Genomic DNA, 13,066 nt, shown 5'->3' on the forward strand with positions numbered 1-13,066 from the left:
CCTTAACCCTTCTCCACATACAAATGGTGTTGCTGTACAGCCCATAAACCACATGTCATAAAGAAGTATTTTTAGCTCGAGGCCTCTGCGAAATTGCAGACATAATGATAATAATTTAGTGGGTGCTTGTATTTGTCCTATTTCAAAGTGTTTTTTTGCGTATCCCATTCTCCCTGAGACACCCTTGGAGAGTGGGGTCGTCACAGCCAGGGTCTGCCATTCAACAGTAACCCTGGTGCAATACGGGTTAAGTACCTTACTCAAAGGCACATCGACAGATTTTACACATGGTCAGTTCTGGGATTCGAACTAGCAACCTTTCGGTTACTGGCACGACGCTCCAACCGCTAGGCTACCTGACGCCAGGCTACACGATGATACGTCTCTATGTTTTGCTCTGACACTTCTAGTGTCCTAGCCTGGAATCCAAACTGATATGCTTTGTTTCACCATTGAAATGGAGCATATCCATTTGAACTCCAGGCTAATACTCTCCACCCCATCAGGGAGTTCGACTGGGACGTGTTCAGACTAAAGCGACCTCTCCAGCCTCAGCGTGTGAAGAGGAAGATCGTTCCTACCTGCTCCCTCTCAGACGGGGACCTGAGGATCTATGTTGCCATCAACAATGCCCAGGGCCTGCCTGTTCGCCAGGAGGCTTTCCTCAAGTATTGATCCAAGTTCTACCCATCCTACTACTTTTACAACTACTACTACAGCTTCTAGCGTAAAACCTATGATATTACTATAACAAATACCTCTACTTCTACTATCATCACTTTACAGTACACCCAACCCAATACTACTTGTACTATTAGCTGAACATATTCGCTATATCTACAAAACAGTTGGCAACTTGCCTTAACAACCCCACATTGGCAGATACTTCAGCTTCTCATGCCTGCAGCTATCCTAATAGAATTCTTACTGTACTGTTCAATGCGTGATGTAATGATACTCTTATCCAATTCTAGCAAAGATAAAAACCTTTTGACTGAATTTCCTCCCCCACTTGACAACCACGCTTATAGAGAACATCATCAAAAATAGACAATACTTTCTATTTCCTTGACAACGCAGTTCCATCTGTGTGGAAGCAGATCTAATGAGTTGTGTTTTGTGTACCTTTAAGGGAGATCCACGCAAGAGGCTCCTGCTGTGGTCTGTCTAGCAGCAGCAGACACAACATGAAAAGCAGCTCGGAAAAGGCTGTCCTACAGGTAAAATGGTAGAGGTAGCACATATTTGGTGCTAAAATATCACAGACAGAGACGTGATCGCCGTATATTGAATATTGAAACAGAATTCAAAATTGCATGATTGACAGTCAGATACTACCGGATTACGAACATGAACTTATTTTCCTGATAGCTTTTTTTTTGTTGTTGCCGTATAGGCCGTTGACATGACATACTGTATATAACAATATGGTTATGTAGGTTCATAACAGGTACAGTAGGTTGAGTTTGTCCCATGGTTGTGCCAGGCTCAGGTTCAGCCCTTCGTGGAGGTTAGGTTTCAGGAGACAACATATGAGAGCAGCGTAGAGCAGGGACACAACCCATGCTGGAGGGAAGAGTTCACCCTGGAGTTTAAGTATGACACCCACTACTGTCCTAATTCACTGTTAATTCCATCTCCAACTGGCTCCACAAGTGAATACTGTGCATCCTTACACATGTGACTGTACTGTTCGTGCTAATAAAATCACATTTCAGAAATGTCAAATGTAATGTTCTCTCAGATCCTTAGGGGGTGATTATAGCCACGCAGGCCTTTCCAAAGTACAAGACGACATTGTCATCAATGTGTTTGATGAGATGTCCTTTCAAGTCATTGAGGTACTGTAAGCCTCAACCATGAAAGTACAATCACTATTCAAAGGCCACTTCAAATCGCAGGGTGAACTGGAAATCAACATTCTGTCTATCCCATCTCCATCCCTCCCTTACTCTCTTTCATCTTTCATCTCACATGTGGGAAACCCAGAGCAGTTCTCTGAGAGGCTGTGGAGCCCAGGTGTTCTCTGGCAGACAGTGGCTGGGCTCGGTCACCTTACCCTTCAGATCTCTGCTGCAGCAATCCAAGGTACTGCTCTGCGCGCACACACACACGTTCAGGTGGTGCACAAGCCGGATAAAAGGATTTAAAGCCTGTCAGCTTTGTCCAACTTGGCCTAGTAATGTCGGTGAGTTGCTGTGGTTGCTTACTGTATGTGAACATGTCTTTGTATGTACGGTTGCCTTGTAGATAATTAACATTCTTATATTGTCTTCTCTGCGATCATAGAAAAAAGGTGCTAAGTAGAACCATATAGGGTTCTTCGGCTTGTCTCCATATGGGAACCCTTTTTGGTGGTAGGTAGAATCCTTTGCAGAGGGTTCTACCCAGAACCCTCTATGAAGGGTACTTCATAGAGCCCTCTGTAAATGGTCCTACTTAGAACCCTCCATGAAGGGTTCTTCCCTAGAACCCTTTATAAGTGGTTCTACAAAGAACTCTTTTATCATCTAAAGGTTCTTCCTAGAACCCTCTATGAAGGGTTCTACCAAGAACCCTTTTATCTTTGAAGGGTTCTTACTAGAACCTTGTACGAATGGCTCCACCAGCTTTACTATTACATTCTTTATGACAATACATTACATATAGCACCAGTCAAAAGTTTGGACACACCTACTCATTCCAGGGTTTTTCTTTATTTTTACTATTTTCTACATTGTAGAATAGTAGTGAAGACATCAAAAATATGAAAATACACATGGAATCATGTAGTAACCAAAAATAAATAAATAAAAAATTCAGAAATCACAGAAGACAGAAATCATGGCAAAGATGTCAACTATAAAAGCTGAAGAACATACACACATCCAGGTACCTTCCGCGGGTGCTGGAGTTGTAGACAAACTCATGGAAAACAGAAAGGAAAACGCCGCACACTGCTGCTCATGCTCCCAGGGTGATATTTATTTACAAGGGTTCGACCCTTAGGTCTTCATCAGGCATCCATATCCCAGGTGGGGGCGGAAGGTCCTATATATAGGGGCAGTACTCAGAGACATCACTTCCTGAAACATGGGGTTAAAAAAAATGTTAACCATAGTTTCATAATATTAACATTCAATGTATCAAAATATATGATCATACACAGAGAATGTGATCAATATTTATAGTAATATACATACACATACAATATTCAATTAGGATAAAAAAATATATATACAATTCAGACTTATTGAAACTATAAAAACAGTTTCAAGTCAAACTCCTCATTAAGGCCAAGAGGAGACGGTGTGTTCAGCCTGTGGATCCAGAACGATTCCCTTTGAAGAAGTTTCCTCTCAATGTCCCCTCCCCTGCGTGACATCTTGACCATTTCTATTCCAATGTATCTCAGAGAACTAATAGGATGTCCAGCTTGTACAAAATGAGCAGCCACCGGATTGTTTTGTCTCATAGGTTTCGTATATTGCTGCGGTTCTCACTGATCTGTGTCTTAAGGCTTCTATGGATTTTCCCTATGTAAGACAGACCACAAGGACATTTCAACATGTAAATAACATTGGTGGACATGCAGGTAATCAGGCCCTTGATCTTAAATCTTTGTCCTGTGCGGGGTGGGTAAATGAGTTACATTTGTACTTTAAGCTGCATTGAGCACATTGGCCACATTTGTAATTACCCTCAGGAACCTTGTCCAAAAAAGTTTCCCTTTTCTCTGGTGGGTAATCAGATTTAACCACAATATCTCTCACTTTTGCAGGTGTTTTAAAAACCATATGTGGGGGATATTTAAAAATGGGTTTAAATTGTGGGTCAGTATCAATAATGTACCGGTGCATTGGGGAAGGCATTTAAGGACATTATCAGGAAGCACCGGTACAGTATTGATACTGACCCACAATTGAAGCCCATTTTTAAATATCCCCCACATATGGTTTTTAAAACACCTGCAAAAGTGAGAGATATTGTGGTTAAATCTGATTACCCACCAGAGAAAAGGGAAACTTTTTTGGACAAGGTTCCTGAGGGTAATTACAAATGTGGCCAATGTGCTCAATGCAGCTTAAAGTACAAATGTAACTCATTTACCCACCCCGCACAGGACAAAGGTATTGGAATATGGAATAGAAATGGTCAAGATGTCACGCAGGGGAGGGGACATTGAGAGGAAACTTCTTCAAAGGGAATCGTTCTGGATCCACAGGCTGAACACACCGTCTCCTCTTGGCCTTAATGAGGAGTTTGACTTGAAACTGTTTTTATAGTTTCAATAAGTCTGAATTGTGTTTTTTTTTAATCCTAATTGAATATTGTATGTGTATGTATATTACTATAAATATTGATCACATTCTCTGTGTATGATCATATATTTTGATACATTGAATGTTAATATTGTGAAACTGTTTTACATTTTTTACCTCCTGTTTCAGGAAGTGATGTCACTGAGTACTGCCCCTATATATAGGACCTTCCACCCCCACCTGGGATATGGATGCCTGATGAAGACCTAAGGGTCGAAACGTTGTAAATAAATATCACCTGGGAGCATGAGCGGCAGTGTGCGGCGTTTTCCTTTCTGTTTTCCAAAGATATCAACTATGTCAGTGTTGTATATGTAAAATGATTAAGGTACTAGATACATGCACAAATATTCCTATATAGGTACAATTTCAAACATTCTAACACCTATCTTTTTAAACTTATCCGATTACTAAAAGTTTAAACACTGAGGTAAAGAGTAAACACTCAGGTACTTCAGAGGAAAACGTTTCTTGGTTGAAACCTATCCCTCTGCAAAGAATCTTTTTGGAACCCTTTTATCTAAGAGTCAACTCCCCCATATCTTATCATTTGATAGGTGTATGAGAAACTGACCATCTGTACCCCACCGACCCTACTGGGCTACATGTGGACAGGGGAAGACATGGTCAATGACCAGGGCATAGAGATACCCTCGAGAAGAGATACCAGTTTCATGAATGTCTTCATCACTTTGGATCCAGCCATTTCTCTGAGTGATGACCAGACAGCAAAGGCAAATTATTTTCATGTTTAATACTGTTAAATTTTAAAGAGGTACTATGTTCTAAAACCTCTTTGGCTTCAACTAAAAACACTTAATTGTTATTTGATTTAGACTTTTGCTGTGGAAGATATTGAGCGATAAGATATGGAATATATTTACTTTAATCAGCGTCCATTATTTTGACGTGCTTATGTTTAATGTCATGACTACTGTGATTGATAACCAACTGTACAACTGCATCAGAACACACATCCATGGAAATTTACTATTTGCCCTCTTCACATTTAGTATGGTGACCAGAAGCCCCTTTGGCTGGTGAGTATCAGTCCAATTTTTATTGCTTAGCCTAAATGATAAGTCACCCTTTTCCATGCACTGCTGCTGCTCCTACAGAATTCTGTGTTTGTATCTGTCTCCGCATAGTTTTCCACAGACGAGGATGAGGACTTGCTGGACTTGACCTATGAATATGAGAAGCAGTGTAAGGTGGCAGCAGGCCGGGTGAAGAAGCGAGTCATAACCACAGTGATAAATAGTGAGGGGAGGCTTGTCCTGGCACACCGGTTCTTCAAGCCACTTCCTCCTCCACAGGAAGTTGTCCTGGACACCCCCGACAATAGCATGTCTGTTCTAGTAAGGCTCCAACATAACTAGATCTGGGTTCAAATACTATTTGAAATCTTTCAAACACTGAGCGTTTGCTTTAGTCTGCCTGGAGAACCAGATGGGCTGGGTTTTCATTTTTTTTATTACTTTTATAGAAAAACTCAATCAAGCCTAGCAAAAGTATTTCAAATGATTTAAAATAGTATTTGAACTCAGGTCTGACCATAACATCACTATCATTAGAATGATTCAACCCATAAGGTTCATGTCTGAAATATATATAAACAACATGGAATCATAATGAAAGCACAGTTGTATTCATTCTTTGGAAGTTTTACTTATTTGGAGTTGTTTGGATGGAACTCAGTTATTTTGTTTATATGCATTACATTAAAGGGCAATTCCACCACTTTTCAACCTCATATTCATCATCTCCAGCACCAAACCAGTCTACATATGTGAAAACAGCGTGTTTCTATGATCTGTGGTTAAAAAGATAAGAATAAAGGGCCTAAAAAAATTGCTTCTCTGTGACAAAGGGTAGGATAGATCGTTTTTTTTTTTAATTGTGATTTTCAAAACATGCAACGAGTTTCTAGCCCAAGGGAGGGTATTTTGTTGCTCCCCACATCACCGCAAATCTCAGTTTGAAAATCTGTTTTTAAAATGTTTTAACATTTGATAATGTCATTGGGTAGAACTTTTTAAATGTATATTTATTTCCTAAGAAAAACTGAATTGCACCGTTTTCACATATGATGACTGGAGATAATGAAAATACAGTTGAAAAGAAGTGGAGTTGCCCTTTAATTGATTTAAATGGGCGTTATGTTGTGCTCTTAAAAATGTTTTGCTCTGTGTAACCCAGGAGAGGGTGGCAGCCTTTGTGTCCCTGATTCCCACCTTGTCCTTCCCATCTGACGTTGGTGACAGTGGGGACATGTGGCTCACCTCAGAGGTAAACAAACAGACCATGTTGTAGAATTAACATTTTGTTTCAGAGCCAAGACATAAAACATCACTTATGTTCAGCAGATATTAAATACCAAGAAAAATACCAATAATTATCAACATAGTTTGGTCAGCTTGTTGTTAACCCAGTGGTGCTTTTTTCATTCCTTATTGCACACCTTTGCTATACACAATAGCAATGCTTGGAGCTGGCTATGGGAAACGATGTCAGTTTGGCAGTTCTGCTGTGCAACTTCTTTCATGACCTGACAGTAAATGGGTGGCTTCTCCTGGGAACATCTGTCATAGAGGTAACAATTGACATGTGCTGTTTAATGTACATTGCCTTCAGAAAGTATTCACACCCCTTGACTTTTTCCACATTTTATTGTGTTACAAGGTGGGATTAAAATGATTTGTCATTTTTTGTCAATAATCTACACAAAATACTCTATAATGTCAAAGTGGATGAAAAATAGAAACATTTGTATAAAAAATAAAACACTAATATATCTTGATTACATAAGTATTCAACCCCCCGAGTCAATACATGTTAGAATCACCTTTGGCAGCGATTAAAGTGGTGAGTCTTTCTGTGTAAGTCTCGAAGAGCTTTGTAGACCTGGATTGTACATTATTTGCACATTATTATGAAAGAAAAATATTCAAGCTCTGTCAAGTTGGTTGTTGATCATTGCTAGACAGCCATTTTCAAGTCTTGCCATAGATTTTCAAGCCAATTTAAGTCAAAACTGTAACTAGGCCACTCAGGAACATTTCATGTCATCTTGGTAAGCAACTCCAGTGTATATACATTTATTAAAACCTACACTCGATCCCTCCGATGTCAACAACTACAGACCAGTATCCCTTATTTATTTTCTCTCCAAAACTCTTGAACGTGCCGTCCTTTGCCCGCTCTCCTGCTATCTCTCTCAGAATGACCTTCTTGATCCTAATCAGTCAGGTTTCAAGACTGGGCATTCAACTGAGACTGCTCTTCTCTGTGTCACGGAGGCTCTCCGCAATGCTAAAGCTAACTCTCTCTCCTCTGCTCTCATCCTTCTAGACCTATCTGCTGCCTTTGATACTGTGAACCATCAGATCCTCCTCTCCACCCTCTCCGAGTTGGGCATCTCCGGCGCAGCCCACGCTTGGATTGCGTCCTACCTGACAGGTCGCTCCTACCAGGTGGCGTGGCGAGAATCTGTCTCCGCACCATGCGCTCTCACCACTGGTGTCCCCCAGGGCTCTGTTCTAGGCCCTCTCCTATTCTCGCTATACACCAAGTCACTTGGCTTTGTCATATCCTCACATGGTCTCTCCTATCATTGCTATGCAGACGACACACAATTAAGCTTCTCCTTTCCCCCTTCTGATAACCAGGCGGCGAATCGCATCTCTGCATGTCTGTCAGACATATCAGTGTGGATGACGGATCACCAGCTCAAGCTGAACCTCGGCAAGACGGAGCTGCTCTTCCTCCCGGGGAAGGACTGCCCGTTCCATGATCTCGCCATCACGGTTGACAACTCCCTTGTGTCCTCCTCCCAGAGTGCTAAGAACCTTGGCGTGATCCTGGACAACACCCTGTCGTTCTCCACTAACATCAAGGCGGTGACCCGATCCTGTAGGTTCATGCTCTACAACATTCGCAGAGTACGACCCTGCCTCACACAGGAAGTGGCGCAGGTCCTAATCCAGGCACTTGTCATCTCCCGTCTGGATTACTGCAACTCGCTGTTGGCTGGGCTCCCTGCCTGTGCCATTAAACCCCTACAACTCATCCAGAACGCCGCAGCCCGTCTGGTGTTCAACCTTCCCAAGTTCTCTCACGTCACCCCGCTCCTCCGCTCTCTCCACTGGCTTCCAGTTGAAGCTCGCATCCGCTACAAGACCATGGTGATTGCCTACGTAGCTGTGAAGGGAACGGCACCTCCATGCCTTCAGGCTCTGATCAGGCCCTACACCCAAACAAGGGCACTGCGTTCATCCACCTCTGGCCTGCTGGCCCCCCTACCTCTGAGGAAGCACAGTTCCCGCTCAGCCCAGTCAAAACTGTTCGCTGCTCTGGCACCCCATTGGTGGAACAAGCTCCCTCACGACGCCAGGACAGCGGAGTCAATCACCACCTTCCGGAGACACCTGAAACCCTACCTCTTTAAGGAATACCTAGGACAGGATAAAGTAATCCTTCTAACCCCCCCCCCTTAAAAGATTTAGATGCACTATTGTAAAGTGGTTGTTCCACTGGATATCATAAGGTGAATGCACCAATTTGTAAGTCGCTCTGGATAAGAGCGTCTGCTAGATGACTTAAATGTAATGTAAATGTATATTTGGGCTTGTGTTTTAGGTTATTGTCCTGCTGAAAGTTGAATTTGTCTCCCAGTGTCTGTTGGAAAGCAGACTGAACCAGGTTTTCCTCTAGGATTTTTCCTGTGCTTAGCTCTATTCTGTTTCTTTTTATCCTAAAAAACTACAGTACCTAGTCCTTGGTGATGACAGGGCTACCCAGAACATGATACAACTACCACCATGCATGAAAATATGAAGAGTGGTACTCAGGGAAGGGATGTGTTGTGTTGGATTTGCAACAAACATAACCCTTTGTACTCAGGACATAAAGTTAATTTCTTTACCAAATTTTTAGCAGTTTCACTTTAGGGCCTTATTGCAAACAGGATGCATGTTTTGGAATATGTTTTATTCTGTACAGGCTTCCTTCTTTTCACTCTGTCATTTAGGTTAGTATTGTGGAGTAATTACAATGTTTTTGATCAATCCTCAGTTTTCTCCTATCACAGCCATTAAACTCTGTTTTAACGTCATCCTTCGCCTCATGGTGAAATCCCTGAGCGGTTTCCTTCCTCTCCGGCAACTGAGTTAGGAAAGACACCTGTATCTTTGTAGTGACTGGGTGTATTGATACACCATCCGAAGTGTAATTAATAACTTCACCATGCTCAAAGGGATATTCAATGTCTGCGTTTTATTATTTCTACCAATAGGTACCCTTCTTTGCTAGGCATTGGAAAACCTCCCTTCTCTTTGTGGTTGAATCTGTGTTTGAAATTCACTGCTTGACAGAGGGACCTTACAGATAACTGTGTGGGGTACAGAGATGAGATAGTCATTCAGAAATCATGTTAAACACACAGTGAGAGTCCATGCAACTTATGTGACTTGTTTAAGACATTTTCTGTTGTGTGCCCTAATGAACAAACCTGCTCTCGTACAATGGGGAGGGTGTACCGTTTCCACTAGAAGACAAACAAAACAGTGTTTCCCCTAGGATTTTGTTCAGCAGCGGTAGCAAAGGTAGAGGGAGAAGGTGACTGAGGTCACTGCTGGTAACTTTTTCAAAAGGACATTCTACTCCAAAATAAATTAAAATACAATTATGCTGACATCTGAAATATAATTTGCCCTTTAAAATGGAAACAACCTGTATCCCAACTGATGCAGCATAGCAGCTTTAAATAAATGGGCTGATGCATATTTTTACTCAACGCATTTAGGCTTGCCATAACAAATTTAATACTTTTGACTCAAGACATTTCAGCTTTTCATATCTAATTAATTTGTCTAAAAACATAATTTCACTTTGACATTATGGGGTATTGTGTGTAGGCCAGTGACACAAAATCTCAATTTAAAATTCAGGCTGTAATACGACAAAATATGGAAAAAGTCAAGGGGCGTGAATACTTTCTGAAAGCACTGTATACATAAAACAACACAATTCACTCCCATCCAAATCAATGTATTTGCGAGTCAGCTGAGAAAATAGACTACACCTTTAGTGCAGTGCATTTCATTGTATTCGTTTTACGGCAACACAGTAGCATTCATGTCTAGTTTTTTTTTTCCAGGGAGAGACAGCCTATGTCCTTACTCAGGAGAACACTTGGTTTGTGTTGTGGAACCCCAGAGATGGGAAGCACTACCAGTCATACGACTCCTTCTGTCCTCTAAAGACTGTCGACTGTCTGGTCAATGGTGAAAATGTAAGAGTGGAGCCCATGGATGTGTTTAATTTATGTCATCCACTCAGGATTTTGTGTACGTGAGTTTAGTCAAAACAGATGTCAAATCAATAACTCTGTCCCAAAGTCCACTTCCCAACTGCTGTTCTTTGTCCCTACCCATGCTGTTTACTATGCTATCGTTGTGGCGACACTGCGTTCTACCAGTTATTCGATATGTTACAGTGTCATGAGACTGTGTTGTGACCTATAAATCAGTCAGTGATTGATACGGCTACAACAGTATACCATCACGTGTGCATTCTATGCAAGTCTTGTTCACCAGCTGTGTGGCGCTCTAAAACTGTTGAAAGGGATCCTCGTCTTCAGCCGCTATCTTGACTAGATCTTAAACGTTTTTAGGTGACGTGTCCATTGACCATAAATGTCATGTGCTTGATCTGACTGGATGTCTCTCAGGTGTGGTTCCATCTCCAACCAACAAGAAAGATGCCCATCACTTTTGACGTATCAAATAATGCCACATGGAAACCCTTATTCCCCAAAGGGTTCAACTCGGACTCATCCTCAATGGTATTTCTAACCTAGTTTTTTTTGCTACTGTAGTGTTTTTGACAAGACATACAATGTAAGATACGGCTCCAAACATAAGAGCCGTAGGTTTTCCTCATTGAAAATTAGTGACAGTAGTGAAATATTTGAAAGTAGGTCATATTTGAAGAACATAACTTATTACTTCTATTGAGTCAACATAACTTGAGTCAACTGTGTACAGTAAATAAAAACTGCTCAATGCTAACTGTAAAATCTTACAGCCAACAGAAATTAAATACCGTCCCACTCAAATAGATCTGGTCAATCACCTTCAAAGAAGGTATGTTAATATGGATTCCATATTTAAGGCTATGCATTGCTTTCATCTTAGAGCAAAACACAGGACAATTTCATTTATGGTCTTGTCTGTCCCATCCATGAATTTCATTCTTCAACACAGGATGGAGAGGAAACTGAAAAGTTGTGTGATGGACTGGAGAAGCCCCCACCCTACACGCTGGAGCCCACGCTGTGCAGCCATGCTCTCGGAGGTCATGCAGAAGCTTGAGAGGAACCCAGCCTCTGACTCAATAGCCCTAGAGATAGACAGGCTGCTGGACACTATGAAGGATTACAAGGTGAAATAGGCCTACCAGTAACCCTCTTTAATATGAAAAAGGGGAATCAGTGGATAGTATTTATTATGGACCACATGGATTGAAACAGGAAGGGACTACCTAGACTGGTCCAATAAAAAGCTTATTTAGTATTCTGTTGTGTGTCCTGATGAACAACCCTGCTCTCGTACAATGGGGAGGGTTTGATGTTTGAGAGTGTCCTTACATTGGATAGAAAACACAGGCCTTGAGAATAAAAATAGGTGGATACTGTAGTAAGACTTGCTACATGACTAACGACAGTGACCATTATTGGGTATACAATCCCCCAAAAATGTGATTAAAAAAAAAATATGTTCATCTTCCTTTTTCTAACTATAATTTGTTTCAGCAGCGGTGGCAAATGTAGCAGGAGATGGTCACTTCTGTTGACTGCGAGGTCACTTCTAATGATTTTAAAAAGGACATTCTACTCCAAAATGAATCTAAATTGAATTGACACCATCTGAAATGTAATTTCCCCTTTAAAAGCATTATAACCTGAAGCCCAACTGATAAAGAATAGCACCTTTCAATAAATATGAAAAAGCATGGGGTTGCCCATCATTTACATAATTGAAAAACCCCAAAAGACGATGCATAAAATGCTACTTACTACAAATATACGTTGTAATTTGTCCCTCTGTTCTTAAAAGCACATCTCGGCAGAAATACACAAATAAACTATAGGGGAAACACTGATTAACTGTGTGTTTTTAGGTGACTGGCTTCCCCATTCATATGGCCTACCAAGACATGAGCACAGTGATCGAGGCTGTCTACAACACCAGAATCCACAGCACTGAGATCCCTGGGACAGAGTTTGCTCTCTCCACCTACATCCACCCATACCCCAACCACATCCTGTCGGTGTGGATATTCCTGGCAACGCTGGTCAAACACCAGCATGGCGTGTTCTACGTTCCTTCAGTACACTAGCACTGAGACACCCTGGTTGTGTTCATTAGGCACCAAATGGAAGGAAACTGACAAACGGGGAGGGACTACCTGGAACCCTTTTTATGTTTTAGTTTTTTTGCATGCCCGTATGAACAAAATCTCTGCCTTTCAGGGTCAGCTTTTCCTAGTTGTTTTTCTACTGTGGGAAAGGAATGCAGAGTGATTCAGACCAAGTGATTGAATCCACAAACTTGTACATGGTAAATTGTCCATAAAAATTGTATTTGTTCAACCGTTGATTAGCACACATCTGGTATGTTTTCAAGTTCACAATATGGTTTGTGAAATGTTTTAGGCAATATTTGTTGATGTATGGATAAAGCCTTATAGGCCAATTGATATAC

The 13,066-nt window shown here is 41.3% G+C and overlaps 2 protein-coding genes across 2 annotated transcripts; both read left to right on the plus strand.

Moving 5' to 3' along the window:
* The first annotated feature begins 23 nt into the window (after window positions 1-23).
* On the plus strand, window positions 24-5,486 carry LOC145861837 (protein CC2D2B-like). Its single transcript, XM_082965455.1, has 8 exons — window positions 24-34; window positions 507-668; window positions 1,133-1,220; window positions 1,487-1,596; window positions 1,745-1,841; window positions 1,990-2,088; window positions 4,859-5,035; window positions 5,460-5,486. Exons 1-8 carry the CDS (start codon window positions 24-26, stop codon window positions 5,484-5,486), a joined length of 771 nt encoding a protein of 256 aa, XP_082821581.1.
* LOC145861727 (protein CC2D2B-like) lies at window positions 5,230-13,028 on the plus strand. The gene is made up of 9 exons (XM_082964710.1): window positions 5,230-5,341; window positions 5,450-5,659; window positions 6,501-6,590; window positions 6,781-6,894; window positions 10,459-10,593; window positions 11,032-11,145; window positions 11,388-11,446; window positions 11,567-11,744; window positions 12,483-13,028. The coding sequence occupies exons 2-9, from the start codon at window positions 5,648-5,650 to the stop codon at window positions 12,699-12,701; spliced, it is 921 nt and encodes a 306-aa protein (XP_082820836.1). The 5' UTR covers window positions 5,230-5,341; window positions 5,450-5,647; the 3' UTR covers window positions 12,702-13,028.
* Window positions 13,029-13,066: the final 38 nt, after the last annotated feature.

This window comes from Salmo salar, chromosome 18 (assembly GCF_965601325.2).
Source record: "Salmo salar chromosome 18, fSalSal1, whole genome shotgun sequence".
NCBI lineage: Eukaryota > Metazoa > Chordata > Actinopteri > Salmoniformes > Salmonidae > Salmo > Salmo salar.